The 26,679-nt window shown below is 41.0% G+C and overlaps 2 protein-coding genes across 2 annotated transcripts in view; one reads left to right on the top strand and one right to left on the bottom strand.

Annotated features, from left to right (window-relative positions):
• PRRG1 (proline rich and Gla domain 1) overlaps positions 1-15,883 on the bottom strand; it is a 309,337-nt gene extending 293,454 nt beyond the window's left edge. The window contains exon 1 of the mRNA XM_045470525.1: positions 15,627-15,883. Coding sequence (XP_045326481.1) covers positions 15,627-15,852 — 226 coding nt within the window. The 5' untranslated portion in view covers positions 15,853-15,883. The remainder of the gene's footprint in view (positions 1-15,626) is intronic.
• Positions 555-1,447, top strand: LOC123593993 (ferritin heavy chain-like). Its single transcript, XM_045470531.1, has one exon. It carries the CDS (start codon positions 729-731, stop codon positions 1,275-1,277), a length of 549 nt encoding a protein of 182 aa, XP_045326487.1. The 5' UTR covers positions 555-728; the 3' UTR covers positions 1,278-1,447.
• Positions 15,884-26,679: the final 10,796 nt, after the last annotated feature.

Genomic DNA, 26,679 nt, shown 5'->3' with positions numbered 1-26,679 from the left:
TTGACACACCCTGCCCTTCCATTCTAAGAAGTATACTATAGATCAGATCCTTGCTAATTACCTAGGCTAATCAAACAAGTCATTTATTCCTAAATATAAGTAAACCAAGGTTTGGCAGGTATTTGACAAAGGTAAAAGAGAAAATCATGATAACCTAACGGAAATATTTGTGAAAAACAAACAAACAAAAAAGCTCAGATATAATACAGGACAAAGAAGAAAATAATTCACCAAAACATTCAAATTCATATTCTCAAAATTATTTTAAGGGAAGAAAATTACTTCATAAAATAAAAAAAGGCTGCTATAGAAGACAACAATTTGAGAATAAAGTTCTTGCAAACTAGAAAAATTAATGCAAAATTAAAAACTCATTAGAAGCCAGGTGCTCAGCCATTTCCCTGTCTTACCCAGGCTCTGATAGAACCTGAACACAGCACTCGTGACCCGCCCCCTTCTTCCATCCTTCACTTCTTTCTCCCCCACCCCCACGTAACGGATCTTTCCTCCCCACCCCGCCCCCACCACTTCCCCGTAACGGATTCCACCTATTGGCCCTATCGCAGAGCCGTTGCCTGGCACTGAGCCTTAAGTTCCTCCCGCCTCTCTCTTCACTCTCGCCGGGCAGTGTCTGAGGACATCGCCACCTGTGGCCCTGCTGCTGCCCACCCCGCAGCCCTCGCTTCTGAGCCGCCTTCGCCCTCGTCTTGGTGCCAGCGCCGCCAGCCATGGCCACCGCGCCGTCCTCTCAAGTGCGCCAGAACTACCACCCGCAGTGCGAGGCCGCCATCAACAGCCAGATCAACCTGGAGCTCTACACCTCCTACGTGTACCTGTCGATGGCCTTCTATTTCGACCGCGCCGACGTGGCCCTGGAGAATTTCTCCAAGTTCTTCCTGCGCCAGTCCCACGAGGAGAAGAAGCGTGTCGAGAAGCTGATGCAGCTGCAGAACCAGCGTGGGGGCCGCATCCGCCTCCACCGCATCATGAAGCCTGACCGCGACAACTGGGAGAGCGGCCTCAACGCCATGGAGTGCGCCTTTCATCTGGGGAAGACCGTGAACCAGAGCCTGCTCGACCTGCACCATCTGGCCACCGTCAAGAACGACGCCCACCTGTGCAGCTTCCTGGAGACCAACTACCTGCCCGAGCAAGTCAAGGTCATCAAAGAGTTGGGGGGCTACATCACCAGCCTGCGCAAGATGGGGGCCCTGGAAGATGGCTTGGCAGAGTACCTCTTTGACAAGCTCACCCTGGGCAACAGCGACAAGCACTGAGTTGGGACTGCCTTCCCATAGCCACAGGGTGCATGGTAACTTCCCCTGGTCACCATGCCGAGCATGCATTTTGCAGTATTGCACTTGCAAAACGTTCCAGTTTTTTTCTTCCAGTTTTGCCATAAATAAATGAAGTTATTTGGTTTCAATAAAGTTATTTGGTTCCTAAATAAAGGTCTTGTTGATTCGTGTGCAAATCTCACACCTTTTAAGTTTTAAAACAGGTATTCAGGAGTCTCTCCACCCACCCAACCCCATCAGTATGCAGCTCAGGATCTTTGAAGAAGGAGGGAGAAAGTATTCCATGGAACCCTGGAAAACACAAATCAATCTTCTCTTTATAAACAGTGTGGGATTGGTGGTGTGTGGTGGGGGGGTGGGGTGGGATGGGGTGGAAGGGTGAAGTGGGGGGTGGGATTGGATGGGGTGGGATGGGGTGAAGTAGGGAGTGGAGTGGGATGGGGTGGATGGGTGAGGTGGGGGGTAGGATCAGATGGGGTGATATCGGGTAAGGTACGGGGTGGGGTGGGGTGAGGTGGGAGTGGGATTGGATGGGATGGGATGGAGTGGATGGGGTGAGGTGGGGTTTGGGGTGGGATGGGGTGAGATGGGGTGAGGTGAGGTGGCTGGTCTGGGGTCCTGGTGTCAATGGGTGCATATGTATGGTAAAAGTATAAAAGAACACGGTATAGAATTCACCATAGTGGTTGTCCCTAAGAAAGAAGTGAAGAATGGGATTAGACTGGTATTAAAGGCAATCTTCAACTTCACTTGAAAACATTTAGTTTACTAAAATATGTTGCTGCTAGGTAGCAACATGGGGGCCCTGGAAGCAGAAATGGCAGAATATTTCTTTGACGAGCTACCCTGGGCAACAGCGACAACTGAACTGAGTGCTAGGCTGGTTTCCCATATACAGGGGAGTGACTCCCTAGGTCACCATGCTGGATGTGCATATTGCCCTTACAAAATATCTGAATACAGTTTCCTCCTTCAATTGTACCCTTTCTTCCATTAAAATAACAGCAGTATACAAAACCCCAAATTATCTCACTAGAATGGTGAAAAACTACAAGGTCAAGGTTGAAGGTCAAATTTGTCATATTGATTATGAAGTAGAATAAATCCCCCTAAATGTTAATCCAGTGAGTCTGGCTGCTTTGAGGAATGCAGAGTGTGGGGGAGAGTTGAAGCTGGGAGGCCAGTCAGGAGATACTTGTAGCTAGTCCAATGAAAGACATTGGTGGCTTAAACTGAGGTGGTGGCTGAGGAAATGAAGTGACATGGACAAATTCTAGTTGGATTTGGATGAATCAACAAGATGTGCTTATACACCAGAGGTGACAAATGAGAAATGGGGGAAATTATCTAGGTTCTTCTATTTGTACTTGAACACCTGACTTGATAGTAATGCTATTTATTAATCTGAGGATGCTTTCTGGGGAACATGAGGGGTGGGGAAGGCATGTCACATAAAATCTGAGATGCCTATTAGATATGCAAGTGGAACTGTCATGCAAGGGGTCAGAAGAATGAATCTGGAGCTCAGGTGGGATGTCAGGTTTGGAAATACACACATAGGTGACATCAGATACAGATGGTGTTGAGGTCATGGGACCAGATAAGCTCACCAGAAACAGAGTATAGAGAGTGTGGCACAGCCAGCCAGCCCCATGCCCAGTGCAGCTACCATTAGAGGATGGGTTGAGATATTCAAACATCCAGAGGGCTGCTGGTCCCACCTTGACTATTATCTCATTGCACAGTGTGACCATCTGTGCCCATACCCAGTGTCCCCAAATCAGCCTGTTTCTGACCCTAGTGTGGTTTCTGGTTTCTCTTTTCAAGATGTGGAGAGGAGGTGGCCTATTACCTTATCTTCATGGCTATTGGTAGAAAGAAATTATTTCACAGTAAAAATATTTCTCAAGGAAATGACAGAGCTAGTCTCTATGGACTTTTTTTCTGCTTCCCTTTAAAAAGTCCTCCCCTCTCTCAGTCCACTCTCTGACCGGATGAAATCTGTAGCCATGTAAACTTTAAGGTCATCCACGTTTGGGGAAAAAAAGACCCAAAACATTTTGTTTCTTCTGCACCATGTGTAGTTTACAAAGATCAAAATTTAAAATTTATGGATTTTGTATCCTATGTTCAAAGACACATGGGTAGCTTGAATCTCTTTAAAGCTAATAGACAGCTTTGAAGTATTAGTAAAATACGAACATGTTTACCTAAGCAGTAATCTGCTTTCACATTTTCCCATGACTGTGCTTTAATACTTTCTTAAGAATGAGGATTATGGCCCTTTGAGTTTACTTTCCAGAAAATGTTATTACGACTTTTATTTTTCCTAGTCATACTTGGTCTTTTCACTATTTCTTTCTCTGCCTACTTTGAGGACCTCTCCTCTCTCTGGGTTTGTATTAGATTTTACCTATTTACTTATATACTTTAATAGGTACCCCTCCCATAGACATGAGGAAGCAAACAGCAAGCATCTTTTTGTGTGTTTAAAACCATCAGTTTGCTCAGGATCCTTCTTACTCTCCTATTCTGGAGAGTCAGTTTGTTGTAACGGTTTCTTAACCTCAGATGGCCTGGGTTCATATCTCAGCTTAGCCACTCATGTTGGGTGAACCTGGATATATTATTGAATTTCTCTGTGCCTCAGTTTCTCCACACTTAAAATAAGGATATTAAAAGGGTCAATTCCACTGGGTTGCTGTGAAGATTAAATAAGTTAACATATGTAAATCTCTTAAAACAGTGCCTGGCACAGTGTAAGTACTTTATGTGTTAGCCATATTTATCTACATCACAATCGTCATCATCACCACCACCACGATATTTATCATCATCTTTCACTCACTTATAAGTTCCTTTGTGTGTTTTATGCTTTGTGGAAAAGATTGCATGTCTATACTTTGCTCCTGGGAATCTCTCTCACATTTTAGCCAACTCTGTCACCTTGCATATTGAGAAGGGGGGAAAAAATCAATTCTCTGTAGCTTCTTTGGTCTTCAGGTTCAGCCAGGACTCAGCAAGGATGATTTGTGTTTATGCTGCCCCTAGCTCAGGCCTGGGAGTGAGTTTTACTACCACAACTTTCTGTGGTAATCCTGCTATTTTGTCTAAATCGGCTTTCCTTTTTTTTCTTAATTTTTTTAACATTTAATTTTTGAGAGACAGAGAGAGACAGAGCGTGAGTGAGGGAGGGGCAGAGAGAGAGGGAGACACAAATCCAAAGCAGGCTCCAGGCTCTGAGCTGTCAGCACAGAGCCCCATGCAGGGCTCAAACTCACAAACCATGAGATCATGACCTGAGCCAAAGTCGGAGGCTTAACCAACTGAGCCACCCAGGCGCCCCAAGTCGGCTTTCCTTTTAAATTGCCTTCTAGAACACGATTTGCTAATTCTTCCCAAATCCAGGTTGCCTGATTTCCGTCTTGAACTTCTTTCTGCCTGAACTACTTCTCACTCCTCAGAGATGGATAAGAGCAAAAGGACAGAGAACTCTCACTCTGATTCCCCCCATATGTAGGGATGTTTTGACACAAAGAGGTGTGGAATGGGGTAAGAAATGGGAAAAAGAACCATATTAGGGATACTGATAATATAAAAATTAAAATTTATAAAAACACCATGAACTGTAGAACAGAGGTTCTTAAGTTTTTCTGCCATTAGAGTCACCCGTGGAGCTTTTACAAATCTTGAGGCACAGGCCACATTGAAGACCATATACACCAGAGTCCCTTGGGGCAGGACCTAGACATCCCAAGCTATGAAAACCGGTGCGAGCACCTTGCTACTCAAAATATGGTCTAGGAACCAGAAACATCAGCCTCACTTGAACACTTGTTACAAATGCAAAATGTGAAGCCCTATTCCAAAACTACTGAATCAGAATCCATGTCTTAACAAGATCCCAAGTGATGAATATGCATACTGAAGTCTGAGAAGCACTGGTTTAATTAACATCCTGGTACTCAAACATGGCTGCCCTGAGGTATCACCTGGGCAGCTGGACAATAATAATGCCTCAATTTACATGACTCAGTCATATAATCATGCAAGTGCTAGACCAATCACACTAAAAATGTACTCTAACTTCAACAGCAATTTTTTTTTAATATATGAAATTTATTGTCAAATTGGTTTCCATACAACACCCAGTGCTCATCCCAAAAGATGCCCTCTTCAATACCCATCACCCACCCTCCCCTCCCTCCCACCCCCCATCAACCCTCAGTTTGTTCTCAGTTTTTAAGAGTCTCTTATGCTTTGGCTCTCTCCCACTCTAACCTCTTTTTTTTTTTTTTTTTCCCTTTCCCTCCCACATGGGTTTCTGTTAAGTTTCTCAAGATCCACATAAGAGTGAAAACATATGGTATCTGTCTTTCTCTGTATGGCTTATTTCACTTAGCATCACACTCTCCAGTTCCATCCACGTTGCTACAAAGGGCCATATTTCGTTCTTTCTCATTGCCACGTAGTACTCCATTGTGTATATAAACCACAATTTCTTTATCCATTCATCAGTTGATGGACATTTAGGCTCTTTCCACAATTTGGCTATTGTTGAGAGTGCTGCTATAAACATTGGGGTACAAGTGCCCCATGCATCAGTACTCTTGTATCCCTTGGGTAAATTCCTAGCAGTGTTACTGCTGGGTCATAGGGTAGGTCTATTTTTAATTTTTGGAGGAACCTCCACACTGTTTTCCAGAGTGGCTGCACCAGTTTGCATTCCCTCCAACAGTGCAAGAGGGTTCCCGTTTCTCCACATCCTCTCCAGCATCTAAGTCTCTTGATTTGTTCATTTTGGCCACTCTGACTGGCGTGAGGTGATATCTGAGTGTTCAACAGCAATTATTGCACCAAGAATTACTGATCTCACACACACACATGTACACATTTTTATCTATTTTGCTGTTTTATCACAAATTAATTTGTTTTATAGCATGGGTTGTCTAACTATGGCCCACAAGCCAAATTCACATTTTTGCATCTATACTCATAAAGGATATGGATCTGTAGTTTTCTTATGATACTTCTGTGTGGTTCTGCTCTCATGATAGCATTGGCCTCATAGAATGTGGAAATATTCCCTCTTCTGTTTTTCAGAAGAACTTGTGAAGAATAGGTATGAATTCTTTAAATATCTGATGAAATTCACCAGTGAAATCAAAAGCCTGGGCTTTTGACTGTGAAAAGTTTTAAAATTACTAATTTAATCACTTTGCTAATTACATAGGTCTATTCAAATATTCTAGTTCTTCTGGAGTCAGTTTCTGTAGTTTGTATCTTCTAGGAAGTTTTCTATTTCATCTAGGTGGCAGATCTAGTTCTGGTTCAAAGTACAGTAAAACCCTGCATTCTGAGTAAGTTGTTCTGTGAGTGTTCCACAAGACAAGCAAACATTTCTAATAAATTTTAACTTGATAAACAAGTGATGTCTTATAATATGAGTAGTACCTGACTCTGAATGTCACATGATCACAATTGAACCAATGGTTCTTGTCTCTCTCTCTTGCTGCGGGATTGTGGTGGATCGTCTCCCATGCTCAGATGGTTGGTCTCAAGCCACAGTGTTTAACAGAAATCAGTGATTTTTCAGAATGTTGGAAGGTGCCCACAACTGGAACTGGTATATTTTTTGTCACTTCAAAGCACCTATGGATAGTCATTTGCTTTTCCATACAAGAATAAGCTCAGGAATGCTTTGCTTCATTCCAGGTCAGGCTGCCTGCACATATAGACACTTTCCTCTGCTGCCTTATTGCCAGTTACATTAAATACAGTCTATGACAAGAGTTTATTAATACTGTACTGTAGTCAACATCCATGCAAGTGTATACAATAGCTCCCATTCAGAAAAGGTTGAAAAGAAAGGCAGTAAGAAGGAGATGATTACAGTGGAAGTTAAGAAGGAAATCAAGAAGTACAAATGAGGCAAGAGAGTGGCTGAAATTGCAAGATTTTATAAGAAGTCTACATCGACCATATGCACAACATTAAAGAAGAAAGAATAAGGGTTCTAGATGCATCAAAAGGAGTCACAAGAATATCAAAGCAATGGCCACGTGTTCTGAAAGATGTAGGTAAAGATGTTTGGATAAATCAGAAGAACTAGCAAGTGATACCGTGACTGAGAACTTTATTTGCGAGAAGGCAAGGGCCTTGTACACTTGACCTCATAAGTAAACTGCCCGGTACGTCAACAGAAAATGAAGAAGGCTTCAAGGCAAGCAGGGGATGGTTTAGTAACTTGAATAGGAGAAGTGGCATCCGTGTGGTTGTGAGGCACAGAGAGGCTGCGAGTTCAGATGCTAAGGCAGCTGAGGCATTTGCTACCAACTTCCAGAAGCTCATGGTTTCCGACTGTTACCTGATGGAACAAGATGTTAACTGTGATGAAACGGGGCTTTTTTAGAAAAAGATGCCAAAGAGGACCTACATTACAGAAGAAGAGAATGCAATGCCTGGTCACAAGCCCATGAAAGACCATCTGACCCTCTTATTTTGCACTAATGCAAGTGGGGATTTCAAAGGCAAGCCCCTGCTCATGTAACATTCTGAGAATTCATGAGCCTTCGAGAAATGCAAGGTGCAGAAAAGCCAATTAAATGTTATGTGGAGGTCCAACAGCAAGCTTGGGTCACTTGTATCTTGTTCGTTGAGTGGATCAATGATGTCTTCAGTCCTGCAGTGAAGAAATACCTTTTAGAAAAGAGTCTGCCACTCAAAGCCTGGCTGGTTACGGATAATGCTCCTGCTCATCGTCCAGGCTTTGAGGATGACTTACTGGAGGAACTTGAGCTCATTAAGGTCAAGCTCCTTCCTCCCTACACCACTCCAATCCTCCAGCCCATGGATCAGGTCATTGCAAACTCTAAAACACCAAAGCACTATTTTAGCGATGCTTTCAGGTCACTGAAGGAACAAACCTTACCCTCTGAGAGTTTTGGAAAAATCACTTCTGTATTGTGAACTGCCTCAAGATCATCAGTGAAGCCTGGGATGGGATCACCAAGAGAACCCTCAATTCTGCTTGGGGAAAACTGTGGCCTGATTACATTCTTGGACATGACTTAGAGGGGCTTGCTCATGAACAGGAGCTGCCACTTGTCAATGAAATTGTGTCCTTGAGGAAGACCACGGGACTGGAGGTGAACGAGGACAACATTCAAGAGCTGGTGGAGGAACATGGCCAGGAGCTGACCACCAACAAACTGATGGATCTGCATTGCGAGCAACAGCAAGAGGTTATGGAGGAGATCTCGTCTGCAGAGGAGAAGGAGAAAAAGGCAGAGGAATCCCTCATTTCAAATGAGATTAGGGAGATATGTAAAATGTGGGAAACAGTGCAAAATTTTGTAGAAAAGCACCACCTGAATAAGGCTGTAGCAGTGCAAGCCATTAATCTGTTCAAGGTCAATGCAATGTCACATTTCCAAGAAATCCTGGAAAGGAGGCAAGAGCCTGGGTCCATTGGATGGGTTTTTTATTAAAGGTGCATGAAAACAAAAAGGTTCCACTGAGCCAATAGATAGCAGTGATTCCTTTAGGGATAGTGAAAGCTGTACTACACAATAACCCTCCTCTCTCTTGTCTCCCTCACACCAGTCATGAAAGTTTTCAAAGGTAAGTGAAGGTTAATTTGTTTTTCTTTATATTTTGTATTTTATTATTTTGTATTATATTACAGTAATCATTTTTTAAGTTTATTTATTTTTGAGACAGAGCGTGAGTGGGGGAGGGGCAGAGAGAGGGGAAGAGACGCAGAATGCGAAGCAGGCTCCAGGCTCAGAGCTGTCAGCACAAAGCCCAATGTGGGGCTCGAACCCACAAACCATGAGATCATGACCTGAGTCGAAGTCAGACGTTCAACCGGCTGAGCCACCCAGGAGCCCCTGTAATCATTTTTATTATGAATATTTTTGGGTTGTAGAATGAATCATCTGGCCATTATTTCTTATGGGGAAATTCTCTTTGATGTACAAGTGCTTTGGATTACAAGCATGCTTCCGGAACGAATTATGCGAGCAAACCATGGTTTTACTGTATTCCCCTTTTGCTTCTATAAGTGAGGCAGTGATGTCCTTCTTACATTCCTGATTTTAATAATCTGTCTTTCCTCATTTTTTCTTGGTCAGTCTAGCTACATGTTGTCAATTTTATTGATTGTTAAAAGAACCCCACTTGATTTCACTTGTTTTCTCTATTGTTTTCCTGTCCAACATTGCTTTTACTTCTGCTCTAATCTTTAACATTTTCTTAGTTCTGCCTGCTTTGGGTTTATTCGGCTCTGATCTTTCTCATTTTTTTTTTTTTTAATTTGGAATGTTATTTGGGATATATATTTTTTAATGTAACCATTTGCAACTATACATTTCTCTCTCATCACTGCATTTGCTGCATCCCATAATTTTTGGTATGCTGTGTTTCTTTGTCATTCATCTCAAAGTATTTTCTAACTTCCCACGTGATCTCTTTGACCCATTGGTTTTTTAGAAGTGTGGTTTAAAAAAAAGTTTTTTTTAATGTTTATTCATTTTTGAGACAGAGAGAGACAGAGCACAAGTGGGGATGGTGCAGAGAGAGAGGGAGACACAGAATGTGAAGCATGCTTCAAGCTCTGAGCTGTCAGCACAGAGCCTGACGTGGGGTTTGAACTCATGAACTGTGAGATCGTGACTTGAGCCGAGGTCAGACACTTAACCGACTGAGACACCCAGGTGCCCCATAGAAGTGTGTTGTTTAATTTCCACATATGTGTAAATTTTCCAAATTGGCTTCTGTTATTGATTTCTAATTTTGTTCCATTTTGGTCAAAAAACATTCTTTGATTTCAATCCTTTTAAATGCATTGAGGCTCATCTTAGAATATCCTGTAATCTGGAGAATATTTCATGAGTGCTTGGGAAGAAGTATTCAGCTGTTGCTGGGTGGAGTGTTCTACAGGTTTTTGTTAGGCCTAATTGGTTAGGAGTTTTAGTAAAGTCTTCTACTTCTTTGTTGCTTCTCTTCCTAGTTGTTCTATACATTATCGAAAGTGGTAATTGCAATCTCCAACTATTTCTGTCTTACTGTTTCATCCTTTGGTTCTGTCAGTTTTGTTTCATGTATTTGAGGTTTTCTGGTTATGAACAAGTGCATTTATAATGTTATCTCTTCCCAGTGATTTGAATTTTTTATCACTATAAAACATGCCTCTTTGCCTCTAGTAAGAATTTGTGTCTTCATGCATATTTTTTTCCTGATATTAGTATAGCCGCTGCTGCTCTCCTTTGCTCACTGTTTGTATATTCTATCTTCTCTCTTTTTACTTTCAAACCATTTGTTTCAATATAATTCGTATCCTGTGTAGACAGTATAGAGTTGGATATTCTTTTTTATCCATTGTGACACTGTCTTTCTTTTGATTGGAGAGTTTAATCTATTTACTTTTAATGTTATTACTGATATGGCTGATTTATATCTGCCATATTGCTATGTTTGCTATGTATTTCCTGTCTTTTGTGTTTTCCTGTTCTTCCTGTACTCCTTTCATTTGTATGAAATAGATATTCTCCACTGTACCATTTTAATTCGTTTTTTTCCCCTTATGTTTTAAAGTTATTTTTTAGTGATTTCTCTAGGGAGCACAATATGTATGTTATCACAATCTACTTCACCTTACTTGAGGGGCACGTGGCTGGCTCATGTGGTAGAACATCAACTGATAGCTTAGACAAAACCACCATTCTGCAGTGCTCACAGTTCTGAAGGCTGGGAACTCTAAGATCAAGATGCTAGCAAGGTAAGTTTCATTGAGGCCTCTTCTCTTGGCTTATAGATGACAGCCTTCTTGCTGTGTCCTCATGTGGTGGAAAGGTGTCTCTTCTCATAAGGGCACTAATCCTATAGCTTTATTACCTCCATAAAGGTCTTATCTCCAAATGCAGTCACACTGGGGGTTGGGGCTTTAACATTTCAATTTTGGAGGGATAGAGAAACATTCAGTCCATAACATAACCTGAGCCAGTAAGACTTTCAGCCTTTGTTGATGGATCTGCAAACATAAATTGGGGAATGCACTAAGGTTCAGTAAGTTTACAAGTCTGCTATGGTTTTTACTTCCTTGGTATGCAAGGCCTCACATTCAACCAGAGACAAGTAGCTAACTGGGCCTTTCTCTGGTCTTCCTGATAGTGCACACACCCTTGCAGCCTTGCAGATGTACACAGCCTTCCAGAACAGCTGGGCCATGTGGTGGCTTATTAAAGTCTATGATGGCTGCCTTGTTGCCAGATCTCTCTGTTAAATTTATGCCTGATTTTCCTATCTGTAATTCACACCAACCCATACTGCAACCCTAGGTTAGCTGTGATGTTGGTCTTCCTCAGCTGTTTGCCATGAAGTTAGCTATTGTTTTTTTTTTTAAGTTTATTTATTTTGAGAAAGAGAGAGAGTACAAGTGGGGGAGAGGCCAAGCAGAGAGGGAGAGACAGAATCCAAAGTAGGCTCTGCACTGTCAGTACAGAGCCCACTGTGGGGCTCAAACTCATGAACTGTGAGACCGTGACCTGAGCTGAAACCAAGAGTCAGATGCTTAACAGACTGAGCCACCCAGGTGCCCCAGCTATTGTTTTTAATATCACCCCTGAGCTTAGATTTTTTCCACAGTGTAAATCAAAAAACCTCTGTCCATCATCCAGGCCATTGATCCTCATGGCCTGCTGTATCCTAGTAGAACTACTATACAACAGAGCAAGGGACAAGGAGGCAGAACAGGAGTTCAGGCTATAAATGCCACAGATTTTCACCCCCCCCCCCTTTTTTAAGTTTATTTATTTATTTTGAGAGAGAGAGAGCATGAGTGCAATGGGGAGGGGCAGAGAGATAGGGATAGAGAGAGAATCCCAAGCAAGCTCCATACTGCCAGAGTAGAGCCTGATGCAGGGCTCAAACCCATGAACCTTGAGATCATGACCTGAGCCAAAATCAAGAGTTGGATGCTCAATCAACTGAGGCACCCCTCCACTGTTTTTCTTGAATAAACATTCGCAATTTGTTGTATGCTTTCGGTCAATTTCCATAGTACTAAAATAGTTATTTTTTACAATTTTTCCAGTTTAGCATTGCTTTTTGGAGAGAAAATTAGCTGAATCTCTTACTCAGCCATGCTGACAGTCAGTTTTCTAGATGGCTTCACTAATGAAGTGTGGAAAGATGGAAACAGTCACTGTGGGCCTACCATTGTTACCATGTACAAGTGCCATCTAGTTGATTCTAATTTGGATACTTAAAAAATACTAGGTGAAAAATTTATATTTTCTATTACACGAAATATACATTTCTATAGTGAAGTAAAATTTAAATTCATTGTTATCACAGCCATTAAAAAAACAAGGAATCACTTTTTGTTTTTCATTTACTTCAATATTTTCTTTGGAAAAAGAATACTTTAAAAAATTCTTTGGAAAATTCAAACTTAAAAAAATTTTGAAATGTCTATAATGTAGCTTTTCTAAACTTAGAAGATTAAGAAATTTTCTAAGCTGTTTACATTAACAGAGACTAAATTCTGGTGGTATTATATATATGCCTCCAAAGTAGGAAGAATTTTTGGAAATATGAATTGAATTATAGCTTAAATTTACTTGTATGGAAAAATAAAAACAATTCTCCATGAGTGAGCGTGTGTGTGTGTGTGTGGTGCAGCTATTGCCTTTTTATTGTACAGGATATCTTGGGTGTGCACTGTTTGTATGCAATATCTCTATATATCATGAAGAATCATTTCCTTTTTTCAGAAGCAGAGTGGGATGGGGATAGATATGTTCAAGAGTCACAATATATTTACCTTAAGTGAATTTAGAAAGAAATAATTAGTGTTCCTTGGAATGAATTATGGCCAAATTTATCTTAATTTCTTGATGCTATTTTGTCATCCCTTCCCTTCATACAAGCAGGGGTTCTCTGGGTTTATGTTGCTAGGTCAGTTGCAGCTTTATTTAGGTTTATTTAGAGGGACAAAGACTGGTAGTCTGGAGACTGGATTTTGATTTGGTTGCTGCTGTGCAACAGCAGAATGCCCCGGAGGTAATCCACTTACAACAGTGAGTATAAGCAGTGGAATCGCTATTACTATATTTAAACGCCGATGGTTGGCAGGAATGTGCCATCAGACGTACTCAGTTGTGTTCTAGCACATCTAACATCACTTGTTTAGCACCCAGTGTTATTTTCAAGGTCGGTGCACGGGAATGGATCTTTATATGCTGGCTACCTCTGGTAATGTAATTTCCAAGTGCAGAGCATTCCACAGAATTTACACCACTGCTGTTTGCATTTCCAGCCCTGCTCTCCTGGAAGAGCATGCCCTCTAGAGTAAAGAGTGGTAAAGAGGAGTTTTTCTTAAAGTGGGGAAGGGAGTTGATTTCAAAAATAGATATGTCTTTTCTTTTGTCCTACAAGTAAAAGATTTTTATTATTTGTAAAAAATGTTTTTTAATGTTTATTTACTTTTGAGAGGGACAGAGAGAGAGAGAGACAGAGCGAGAGCAGGGGAGGGGCAGAGAGAGAGGCAGACACAGAATCTGAAGCAGGCTCCAGGTTCTGAGCTGTCAGCACAGAGCCCGACGTGGGGCTCAAACCCACGAACCATGAGATCATGACCTGAGCCGAAGTCGGACGCTCAACCAACTGAGCCACCCAGGTGCCCCTGTATGTGTGTGTTTTAACACAACTGGCTTGGTCTTAAAGTAGCCATATTCTTAGACCAATCCTAAATTATTATGTACTCTAAAGAGAATAAAGTGCCATTTGTAAATGTGACCTAAATGTTATTTAGAACCTTCACTATCTATACCAAATACCACGAAATGTTTCAAGTACAATATGGCTCATGTTTCTAAAACATACATAAAATCTGGTTCTTCATATTGTGTTTTTTTCAATGAATATAAGTTTTAAGTTTTAGATATTCTACAGTTTTCCCAAAGGTAATGACTTTTCCTCCTAAGTTATCAATCTCCTTTATAGTTACTTGTTCAAAGTTACTTGAACTTTGTTCAAAATGCACTGTTCAAAATGCACTGTGTGAAAGAACTTAATACCAGTGAACAGTACTATTTTGAACTTGTTCAAAATGCACTTACTTGTTCAAAAGGCAAGTTACTTGTTCAAAATGCACTGTGTGAAAGAACTTAATACCAGTGAACAGTACTATTTTGAACTTAAAAATGTAAATAATTTAAAATTTACAGGAAAACTGTAAGAATACAAAAAATGCCCCTTACTCATATTCACCAATTACATTTTCCCACATTTGCTTTGTTTTCTCTCCCTTCCCCACCCCCTTTTCTAGTAAGCTGCCTATATCTTGCCTCTCTATTCCTGAAAACTTCACTGTGTATTTCCTTAAAAAATTACTAAACCACTATCAATGATCAAATCACGAAAATTAACATGGTTGCAATATTATCTAATAGTTACACTCAAAAATCATTCTAATAATATCCTTTATAGCACTTTGTGTCCACTCCAAGAACCAAGTCTGTCTTAGGAGCTGCCACAGTAGAGATGTTTGCAGTTTTTAATGTTGGCTGAATACACTATAAAGGTTCCAGGCTTTTGTAAACGGTTCTTGAAGAGAAAGAAAGGTATGGAGGAGAGAGGAGGTATCTGGACAGGGCAAGAAAGAAGGGCAACTCACAACCAACGACGTGTCACCAAAAAAAGGAAAGGAAATTACGCCTGTCTTCCAACTTTCCACATTCCTCAAAAATTTAAGGAAATAAAACCCAAACCGCAACTCCTTGGGGAAAACCCAGACAAAGTGGAGTAGAGCTGGCAGAAACGTGGGCACGAAGAGGTAAACTCGGGCAAATTCCTCCTTGAGAGTGGAGGGAGAATAGAGTGGGGAAGAGCGAGCAGAGAACCCACAGCGTCTCGGTGGAGTTGGGGCGTTTATGCTGGTCTTTTTTTTTTTTTTTTTTTTTTAAAGAGAGTGTTGAAGGCGTTGCGTTTTTAACACAGCCACACGGTTCTCGCCTTAAATGATAACAATGACCCCAAATAGCATACGTGTTACTCCAGAGCCCAAGGAATGGCTACGGGAGGACGGAGAGGGCGTGGGACGTCGCATTGGGTCTGGCGGCCCGGACGGAGGAGAGGCGAGGGGTGGCCATCAGGGAGGCGGCTGCAGCCCCAGGGTCCCCAAAGGGGCAGGCTGGAGCGGGGCGGACAAGGGTAGGGGACCCAGAAGGTTGGGGAGGGGCGGAGAGGCGGTGGCCGTCCGGGCAGTGGGGCGCGGGGAGGTGCGGGGCGGGAGGCAGGGGTCGCGGCGCGCCGGGCCCTCACCGCTGCTGAGCGTGGACTCGCAGTGCCAGATGTCCAAGCTGGCGGGTTTCCGGCAGGACTCCCACAGGGACAGGTAGTACTGGTGGTCGGCCGTGACCCAGGCCGGGCTCAGCACGGCCCCCAGGTCCAGACACAGCGCCAGGAAGATGCGCACCAGCCCGACCAGCTTCAGCGGGGTCAGCACCGACACGCGCACCTCCTCCATGCCGCTGCCCGCCGAAGCCATGCCCCGGGCGCCGCGGCCGCCCGCCCCGCTGGGGGCGAGGTCGCCAGGCGGGTCCGGAGAGCGGGGAGCCCGACCTCCTCTGGAGGGAAGCAGCGGAGCCGCCGCGCACCAGGAAGGTGAGTCTGCGGGGGCTGCCGGCCCGGGTGGGGGTCTTCGGCAGCGGCAGCTACGGCGATTCCGCCGCGGACCTTCGCCGCCAGCCCCGCGCCGCGCTCTGCCGGCGCCCGCTCCGCCCCTGGGCTGCAGGAGGCCGTGGTCCTGGGGGAGAGGCGGCTGCACCTGGGCCTTGGCCTCAGGCTCTTGCTCCAGGCAAGAAGGGCTGGAGTGCGCCTGGCCCTGCCCCTTGCAGGGCCAGTTTCCTTCTCTGAACCCAGAGGCTGGTGCCTGGAAAGTGCCCCATCCCCTGGCTGGCGCTCTAAAAATGGGACCTCCCTCTCGTGTATCTCATACAAGTGTAATCATATAGTATTCGTCTTCTGTGTCTGGTTTATTTCACTTAGCATAATGTTTTTAAGTTCTTCCATGTTGTAGCATGTATCCGAATTTCATTCCTTTTTAATGCTGAAAAAGATACCATTGTATACTAGACCTCCCTTATCTGAGGGGTGATTCGAGTCCAAGACTCCTGAAACTATGGTTAGTGCAAGACCCTACGTATACTTTCCTCTTTCCTACACATATCTACCTAAGATAAAGTGTAATTTATAAATTAGGCACAGTAAGAGGTTAACAATAATAGAACAATTATAACAATATACTGTAATAAAAGTTATGTGAATGTGGTCTCTCTCAAAATATATTACATTATACTCACCATCTTCCTGTGATGATGTTAGGTGATATGAAACGCCTACCTGATGAGATGAAGAGAAGTGAATGAATGACATGGGCATTGTGACATAGCTTTAGGCTACTGCTGGCCTGCTGATTTCTCAGGAGCATCATCTCCTTTCTGGGCTGGGGTTGACCACAGGTAACTGAAAAGGTGGAAAGCGAAAGTACTGATAAAGGGGGACTATTGCATTTATATACTACATTTTGTTTAACCATTCACCTGTCTGTGGACATGTGGGTTATTTCCATCTTTTGGCCATTGTGAATATTACTGCTTTGAACACTGGCATACAAATATCTGTTCAAGTCTCTATTTTTAATTATTTTGGTTATATACCCAGAGGTGGAATTGCTGTATCATATGGTAATTCAATTTTTAGTTTTTGGAGAAACTACTGTCCCATTTTCCACAGCAACTTGCCATTTTACTTTCACACCAGCAGTGCACAAGGGTTCCAATTTCTTCACATCTTCACCAACACTTCTTTTCTTTTTTTTTTTTTTTCATGATAATCGTCCTAACGGATGAGAGTGGTATCTCACTGTAGTTTCGATTTGCATTTCCTTAGTAATTAGTGAAATCTGAGTAGGTTTTGATGTCCTTATTAGCCATTTTTTATCTTCTTTTGTGAAATGTCTATTTAAGTTCTTTGCCTATTTTTAAATTGGGTTGTTTGTGTTGTTGAGTTTTAGGGGTTCATTATATATTATGGATATCAATCCCTTATTAGATATATGATTTGTAAATATTTCCTCCCATTCTATCAGTTGCCTTTTCATTCTCTTGATAATGTCCTTTGATGGACAAAAGCTTTTAATCTCAATTTATATATTTTTTCTTTTCTTGCCTGAGCTTGGTGTCCTATCTAAGATATCCAGTGTCATGAAGCCTCCCTTTATGTTTTTTACTGAGTTTTGTAGTTTTAGCACTTATGTTTAGGTCTTTGATTCATTTTTTTTTTAATATGATGTAAGGTATGGGTCTAGCTTCATTCTTTTCATGTGGATATCCAGTTTTCCCAGCACCATTTGATGAAAAGACTGTACCGCCCCCCCTACACACACCCAGAACTGTACAGTTTTGAGTTATTAAACTTGTGGACCCCTTGAGAAGTCACAAGTAACTGGTGCTCCACTATGAAGAGTAAAGCCTTCCACGTCTCGCTTGCCTCATCAGCTCCGCATCTGTCCCACATCTCTGTCGGTACCATCCCTTACTGTTCTCCCCAACGGGATGCGTAGTGATTGTGTACAAGTTAAAGTTTGAGAAACGTCTGATCTATATCATCTCGTGCCTCTCAGGGCTCAACTTCTATTACAAGTAGCTGTACCAAAGCAGCTGCTAAGCAAATAAAAATGTACCGCTTTATGCCCTACCCTTTAACACGTTACCTGCTGCCCAAGAGATGGTGTTTTTTTTTTCATGTGTACTTCTCAGCAGGCTCTAATTGTCACTGAGTGTGGTGCCTTCAGTCAGCGTTATTGACCTTAACTGGCATCACTATATTCTAGACTCACTGGTTCTCAGTTGAGATTTGTTATGCTCCCACTATTAGTTATACTGCATCTCATGCATCTGGTGATATGTTAATTGATGGATGAAGATAAATAATGATGCCTTACCAATAGTATCTCAAATAACCATCTTTCAGATTCTGAGGGAGGTGGGACTTCCAGAATGGTAGTATGAGAAGTTTGGGGAAGTCTTACCCCTGGGGAGACATATGTTAAGCTGGTGAAACTGGCATAGACAATCACTCAGTCTCTAGAGATCCATCAAAGGACTTAAAACAAAGTGAGAAGCATTTATTTAAATCTATGGAAACTAAGTAAGAATGATGGAAAGCCACATCATTCAAGATAGAGATGGTACATAGGATTTCACAGTTCCACCTTGCTTAAGAGCTCTTTCAGGGGAGTCAGCATCTTAAGGCAGATCCCATCTCCCCAGCTTATTGGATGGAAGAGCTATTCTGAATGGAATCCAGATAACTGGCTAATAGAGAGAGAGAATTAAAGTGAAAGACAAAGTTCAATTTACATTAAAAAATTATGTATGTTCAATTTATATAAATAGTTGGTAGGTCATGTAGAAAGTAAAAGAGCATAAAACATATTGGTTGTTAGAGCTGACAAGCCGAAAGACAAGGTGGTACCCCTTGCTGGGAGCAATTTTTCATGGCTGGTACAGACTCAGGGTAATCAACACCAGGGTTCTATTTTTTGACTACTGCCTTGGAGTGAAGTAAGTGAAAATGTGATTTCTTTTTTTTTTTTTAACTTCTTTATTTGAGGGGGGAGTGGCAGAAGGAGAGAGAGAGAGAGAATATCAGGCAGAATCATAAAAATATGATTTTTATATTTATATATTCCTCATATACATTTATATATTCCTCAATATATTCTGCTCTTCAGTGCCTACTGAAATATGTCAATGGTTTGAATGTTTTTACCAGTTCACTGTCACTCTCATTCCCATCTCTGAATGCTCTTTTGGTCATATGTTTTAGTATTTTTGTGTCCCTCAGAAGGGGGAACATCGTTTTCTAAAAACTGAATTGATAGGCATTGCTTATGCTCATGATTCTCATGGAATACCTTTTTTACTTTTTAGAGACAGCTTCATTTTAAGAGAAGCAAGTTGATGTCTTGAGTGAAGACACCTAGCATGTAACACTGAAAAAAATCTATTTTGTTTATAATAAGTTAAAAAATGTCATTATTCTGGGTGCCTGGGTGGCTTAGTCGGTTAAGCATCCAATTCTTGATTTTAGCTCAGGTCATGATTTCATGATTGTGAGAAAGAGCCCCACATCAGGCTCTGCACTGAATGTGGAGCCTGCTTTGGATTCTCTTTCTCCCTCTTTCTCTCCCTGACTCTCTCTCTCTCAAAAATAAATAGACATTTGGGGCGCCTGGGTGGCGCAGTCGGTTAAGCGTCCGACTTCAGCCAGGTCCCGATCTCGCGGTCCGTGAGTTCGAGCCCCGCGTCAGGCTCTGGGCTGATGGCTCAGAGCCTGGAGCCTGTTTCCGATTCTGTGTCTCCCTCTCTCTCTGCCCCTCCCCCGTTCATGCTCTGTCTCTCTCTGTCCCAAAAATAAATAAACGTTGAAAAAAAAATTAAAAAAAAAATAAATAGACATTAAAAAATGTTTAGCGTGAGTGGGGGAGGAGCAGAGAGACAGGGAGACAGAATCCAAAGCAGGGTCCAAGCTCTGAGCTGTCAGCACAGAGCCTGACACGGGGCTCAAACCCCACGGACCGTGAGATCATGACCTGAGTCGAAGTTGGACGCTTAACCAACTGAGCCACCAGGCGCCCCAAATAAACATTTTTTAATGTCATTATTCTTGGCTATCTACTGTGTTGTAAAAATAATCCTGTTTTACAGAAGTAGTCTTTTACTTTGCATTGATTACAATAAGGACCTTAGACTTGTGTAGTCCAAAGATAATATTGTATTACATAATGGATGCAAAGCTGTTTAAATGCACTATAATTGTGTTTTCCTCTCCCTTATCCTCTATCATCCCCCAAGGAATCCCAAATAATTCCCTAGCCTAGAACATCTCTTCACTAAGTGTAGTATAGTTGTTATCACTACTGTATAAGGTAGTAACTGAAGTCCTGGAAGATTAAGTGAGAGATAATAAATGTCAGGCCAACTGTGCTTTCTAGTTCATATTTCCTTTGTATCACAATACTTCATATGTTCTTTAATAAATCATGAGCTCATTTATCAAATCTATGTCTCCTCAACCGAATCACCAAATTAACCAGTGCTCTCCAAGATCTCTGGAAAGCAAGCCCACTGATGCCCAGGGCATACTCAAGACTCAGAGCTAGTAGGCTACTCTATTGTTGGCCCACTCTCATGGAGAGATGAATGGTTACAAAGAATGATCTGTGTTTGTTATATCTGTTTATAGTATTGTACATGTTCTGATAATTGCATAATTTAATTGCTATTTAAAAACAATATAAACAATATAAGAGAGAGTAGCTTATGTGAAAACTAGGTTAAATACTTTGGTGTGATTCCATAAAGGTGAGACAATTTAAAAAAACTGCCAAATTAAATGTGGGAAAAGCAATAACAAAACTTACAAATAGTATTTATTTATAATATAAAGTCTAAATCCAGTTTGACTAAATATTTGAGTTCTTTTTCTGCTTAAAAATAATGGAATAGACAATCTGAATAGGCCTATATCTATTAAAGGAATTGAATCGATAATTAATAACCTTCCAAGACAGAAAGCCCCAGGTCCAAATGGGTTTACTGGTGAATTCTACCACACATTTTAGGGAGAAATTATATCAATTCACCACAATCTCTTCCAGAAGACAGAAGCCGAGAGAACATTTCCTAACTTATGCATTATCCTAATACCAATATCTGACAAAAACATAACAAGAAAACAGATTAACATTTTTCACGAACATAGATGCAAAATTCCTCAACAAATATCAGCAAATCGAATTCAACAGTGTATTAAAAAATATGCATTAAGACCAAGTTGATGTAGGTAGGTCCTTAGAGGGTGTTATGTCCAAATCACCATAAATATTGTAAATCATTTCCACCACTCAAGAGGAGCAAGTCCACATCTGACAGAGTCTGCCTCTGAGCAAACTGCCAAGCCTAAAATCATTTTGCTTCACAATCACATTTTTTATTAAGAAAAACAGCATACTTACAAAAAGGGGTATATCAATTTAATGAATTACTTGACAAGATAATTACCATGTAATGAACAATAATGAATGACAATGACATAAGTGCTCCTGTACCCAACACCAAATTTAGAATAAAATATTATCAGTGCCTCACAGCCCCTTGGATGCTCCTCCCTGATCTCCCCTTCCCCTCTTCAATCTAGATATACTCATAGTCCAAAAATTTATATTACTTATTCTCTTGCTTTTATTTTATATTTTTAACACAAACAATTTGCTATTGAGTTTTACCTCATTTAGTGCTATATAAATATAATCCTAGAGCATGTCTTTTTAGTGACTCATTTTTGAACTGCATTCATACTGACGATTACAGCTGCTGTTCATTCACTTTTCCTGTTGTATAATATTCTAGTGCTTATTCATACAATGAATGAATACTTGTCCATTCTCCTATGGAAGGCCATTTAGTCTGATTCCATTTTTTTTTTTTTGACTTTAAGGACAATGCTGTTGGGGCACCTGGGTGGCTCAGTTGGTTAAGTGTCCAACTCTTGATTTCAGCTGAGGTCATGATCTTGTGATCCATGGGATTGAGACCCACCTTGGGCTCTGCGCTGACAGTGTGGAGCCTGCTTAGGATACTCTCTTTCCCTCTCTCACTGCCCCTCTGTTTCTCATGCACACAAAGGCATGTATTCTTTCTCAAAATAAATACATAAATGTGAAAAAAGAGAACAATGCTGTTATGAACATTCCTTAACCATTGCATAGTGCATATGTGTAAGTGTTACATATTAAAGAGTGGAATTGTGGATCATAAGCTATGCTCCTGTTTACTTTTGTTGGAAAATACCAGACTGTTTTCCAACTTCTACTTCTACCAGCACTGTGTGAAATAGAGTTTTGGTTGCTCCAGCTCTTCATATACACTTGTTATTTTCCAAATGTTTAATTTTTACAATTTTTTTGAGTGTTTAGTATCTATTCTGGTATACTGGGGCTAGCAGACTAAAAGAACAATGATTTTTTAAAACCATCCTATTTCTATTTATTAAGGAGAACCACTATTGTGGCCTCAATTCTGGTTTTACAGCACTCCATACAACCTAAAGAACATTGGCTAACAATTCTGCGTGGAAATACCAAATTCACTGATGCTACCAGAGCCTGAAAATCTGAATATTCCTAGTTTAAGGGACCACTGCCAGAAGACGGCATAAATACACTAAATAGTAACATGTTAGAATAAATATTTAGAGACACTTTCCTGGTTAAGGATTGCAGAGTGCTTTAAAGTTATAGTACGCAACCCAATTTTAATTTTTTTCTACCTCACTTATATTCTCCCAGAGCTCTTTTATACTCTAGAGGCTAGATATCTTTTTTTCTTAAAATGTTTATTTTTTTATTTTGAGAAAGAGAGTGCATGCATGCATGTGAGCAGGGAAGGGGCAGAGAGAAAGAGAGAGAGAGAGAGAGAGAGAGAGGGAAGCCCAAGCAGGCTCTGTGCTGTCAGCACAGTGCCAGACATGGGGCTTGATCTCAGGAACCATGATATCATGACCTGAGCCAAAATCAAGAATCAGATGCTTTAAATTTTTTTTTTTTCAACGTTTATTTATTTTTGGGACAGAGAGAGACAGAGCATGAACGGGGGAGGGGCAGAGAGAGAGGGAGACACAGAATCAGAAACAGGCTCCAGGCTCTGAGCCATCAGCCCAGAGCCCGACGTGGGGCTCGAACTCACGGACCGCGAGATCATGACCTGGCTGAAGTCGGACGCTTAACCGACTGCGCCACCCAGGCGCCCCAAGAATCAGATGCTTAAATGACTCAGCCACCCAGGTGTCCCTAGAGGTTGGATATCTTATAAAATTCGAACATGTTTGTTTCATCTACATTCATATTTACTGCAAAACTTTTAAAAGGTAAAAATCTAAGTATTTTAGTTTGGAGTCGAGAATCTGGAAAAAAATTCTTATTTCAGTGGACTTTTTTCAACATTAAATATCGCTATGCTATTTTAATATAAAGAAACATTGATAAATACGCTATTAATGAGTAATTATAGCATTGCCTTTACTGTAATAATTTATTATAAAATGTGTTTTTTTTAAGTTTTTATTTATTTTTAAGACAGAGAGAAAGAGGGGCGCCTGGGTGGCGCAGTCGGTTAAGCGTCCGACTTCAGCCAGGTCACGATCTCGCGGTCCATGAGTTCGAGCCCCGCGTCAGGCTCTGGGCTGATGGCTCAGAGCCTGGAGCCTGTTTCCGATTCTGTGTCTCCCTCTCTCTCTGCCCCTCCCCCGTTCATGCTCTGTCTCTCTCTGTCCAAAAAATAAATAAACGTTGAAAAAAAAAAAAAAAAAAGAGAGAAAGAGTGCGCACGAGCAGAGGAGAGGCAGAGAGAGAGGGAGAGAGAGAAAATCCCAAACAGGCTCTGCACTGTCAGCGCGGAGTCCAATGCATGGCTCAAACTCACGAACCACGAAATCATGACCTGAGCCCAAACCAAGAGTCAGATGCTTAACTGAATGAGTCACCCAGGTGCCCCTATTAAAAAATGTTTTTTATCACATCGGGAGACATGTAAATGATTTATAAAATAATTTATAAAATTCGGTGCCACTTTAGAAATGCTTTAAAACAGATTGATACCACATCATTAAGAACGTGTTTCAAACATGAAAGAGGTAAAAACAAAAACAAAAACAAAAACAAAAAAACAAGCCTCCCAATGGCTGACTTAGATTCTGAAGCCTGTGTTCTCATTATGCAAGTTTTTTATATCATTTCTAAATGTTACCTTAAATTAAAATACAACTGCCATTTATTATTCAATTTTGCCCTCAAGTAGAAACAGAAGAAATCTACAGCACTCAATCCGGAGGAAGTGCCATGGCATAGAATTGTTAGGCGTGGTGGTAGCAAACGTACCCCAGCATTACCTATTATCATAGCTTAGAATATTGTTATTAATTTTAGACAGATTCTAAGTAAGAGATATAGTACAAATGAGTTTATGACAGATTTGTTTAGATAAACCTTTCAAACTAATTTACTGACAATAAAACTTGCATATAGAAATGAACACACCTCTCACTGGAAACCTGGAAATTTCCAATCATATGTGGCATTTTTTTGTCCTCCTGGCTTCTTGATGGACATTTCATCTAAATTCTGCAATTTCAGTTCTATGGTACATAATAACTACTTCCATAAAGTGGGGTGAGGACAAAAATTTTCACTGGTGTCTCCTGGAAGTAACGAGTCGAAGAGACCTAGCCATTTGGGGTGGGTGGGGTTAGGGAAGAACAGGGTGTGGGGAAGAATTCTTTAGAGGTTGATACTTCCTTAGCCATTGGTCAGAAATTAGATGTAAGGAGCTTAAGAATATATATATATATATATATATATATATATATATATATATTTTTTTTTTTATATATATATATTTTTTTTTCGTTTATTTATTTTTGGGACAGAGAGAGACAGAGCATGAACGGGGGAGGGGCAGAGAGAGAGGGAGACACAGAATCAGAAACAGGCTCCAGGCTCTGAGCCATCAGCCCAGAGCCCGACGCAGGGCTCAAACTCACAGACCGTGAGATCGTGACCTGGCTGAAGTCGGACGCTTAACCGACTGCGCCACCCAGGAGCCCCAAGAATATATTTTTTATCGTACATCCTCTTCTTCATGTCTGCCATCTGTGTTTTTTTCAGGGATCACTGGCTAAATTCTTGAACATATACAATCAGAAATATGTCATTCAGATAAAGTAGGAAAATATACTTTATATACATTCAGGTAAAATAAACAAACCAAAGTAAAAAAAAAAAATAATGAAACTCCTACAGGGCTACAGTAAACACTAGTCCAAAATTTGACAAGAGAAATTCCACATGTAAAAAGGTCTATTTGATACTATAATTATTTTGTAAATAGGAGAGAGTTGTCTAGCTAAAGTCTTCACGCCTTGTGTGTTCTCACTTGGGTATCTCTGTACCATTTATCTTTTCTTGTCATAACTACCCTCCCTGCTCAGAGTTGCTCTCCCTGCCTCCTGCTTCTTTTCTTCTCCACTTTATCTTACATACTTCTGCAGGATTCCTTTTCCTAAATATAGCACTGGTCATACCACCCCTTCAGGGACTTGTCATTCTTTACGTTAGCATTTCTCATCTAAGATCCTCAGAACACATAGGTCTCTGGACACGTTATATGTTTGATGAAAAAAAAAAAGGAATCTGTGATCAAATATACTTGAGAAATAGAATTGAAAAGAGTAAAGTCAGTTTCTCTACTTCTTATAACCTTTGGTGTCCCAAAAACTCAATGTGAATTTTCAAATTAGAGTGCTTCCCAAACTTACTTATCCCACAACATTTTCTCAAGAGTTGCTTTTCTCCATGCGTGCTGCAGTGTTATGGAATTATTGGCCATTTTACTCTTGATTTCCCTTTCAGAAGACTGATTAGTGTAATCAGTCACTGGAAAGCAATTTTCATCACCAAAAATCAGCTTCATTTTTCTCTTGATTAATGGCCCTGCTGCAAGTTATTCAGCAGAAATAAGTAATCTGGAAGAACACAGACATTGTCTGTTCTATGTTATTATATGATAATATATATAACATAGTATATATGTTGTAGTAGACAAACATTCTGATACCCCAGGTAGACAAATGATCAATGAAGCCATGTTGCCTCGTATTTCTGTGATATTCCTCTTTTATTTGGACAACTAGGCCCATAGTACTTATTTTTGTTTTTTCTCACTTCTGCATGAATCTTTGGGTTTTTGAGAAAACACATGTGCATAAGATATGTTTGAAGAGAGAGAAAATGCTTATTACCTATCAGTATCACAAAACAATGATTCCTTATTTCTATATGTATGTTCTGTCACTCACACTAAAAGCAGTGTCTATCTGAAGGAACAAATCAAATAAAATTCAAGAGAAGCTGATAATTGTCTGTTCCTTCAAATTATATAGTACTGTGTAATAAATATTGGTTCTCCAGTTTCCAGTTTTGCCAGCTTTATTGAGATATAATTGACATATAAATTGTGTAGGTCTAAGGTGTACAACAATTTTTAAAATGTTGATTTATTTATATTGAGAGAGAGAGACAGATAGAGAGTGAGCAGGGGAGGGGCAGAGAGAGAGGGAGACAGAGAATCCCAAGCAGGCTCCACATGGTCAGCATGGAGCCCAACATGGGTCTTGAACTCACGAACTGTGAGATCGTGACCTGAGCTGAAACAAGAGTCAGAAGCTTAACTAACTGAGCCACACAGGTGCCCCT

Source organism: Leopardus geoffroyi, chromosome X (assembly GCF_018350155.1).
Source record: "Leopardus geoffroyi isolate Oge1 chromosome X, O.geoffroyi_Oge1_pat1.0, whole genome shotgun sequence".
NCBI lineage: Eukaryota > Metazoa > Chordata > Mammalia > Carnivora > Felidae > Leopardus > Leopardus geoffroyi.
This window is presented reverse-complemented; position numbering and strand designations above follow the sequence as displayed.

Excerpts from the sequence above, each read along its gene's own strand:
- LOC123593993 (XM_045470531.1), top strand. The coding sequence starts at position 729 with ATGGCCACCGCGCCGTCCTCTCAAGTGCGCCAGAACTACCACCCGCAG.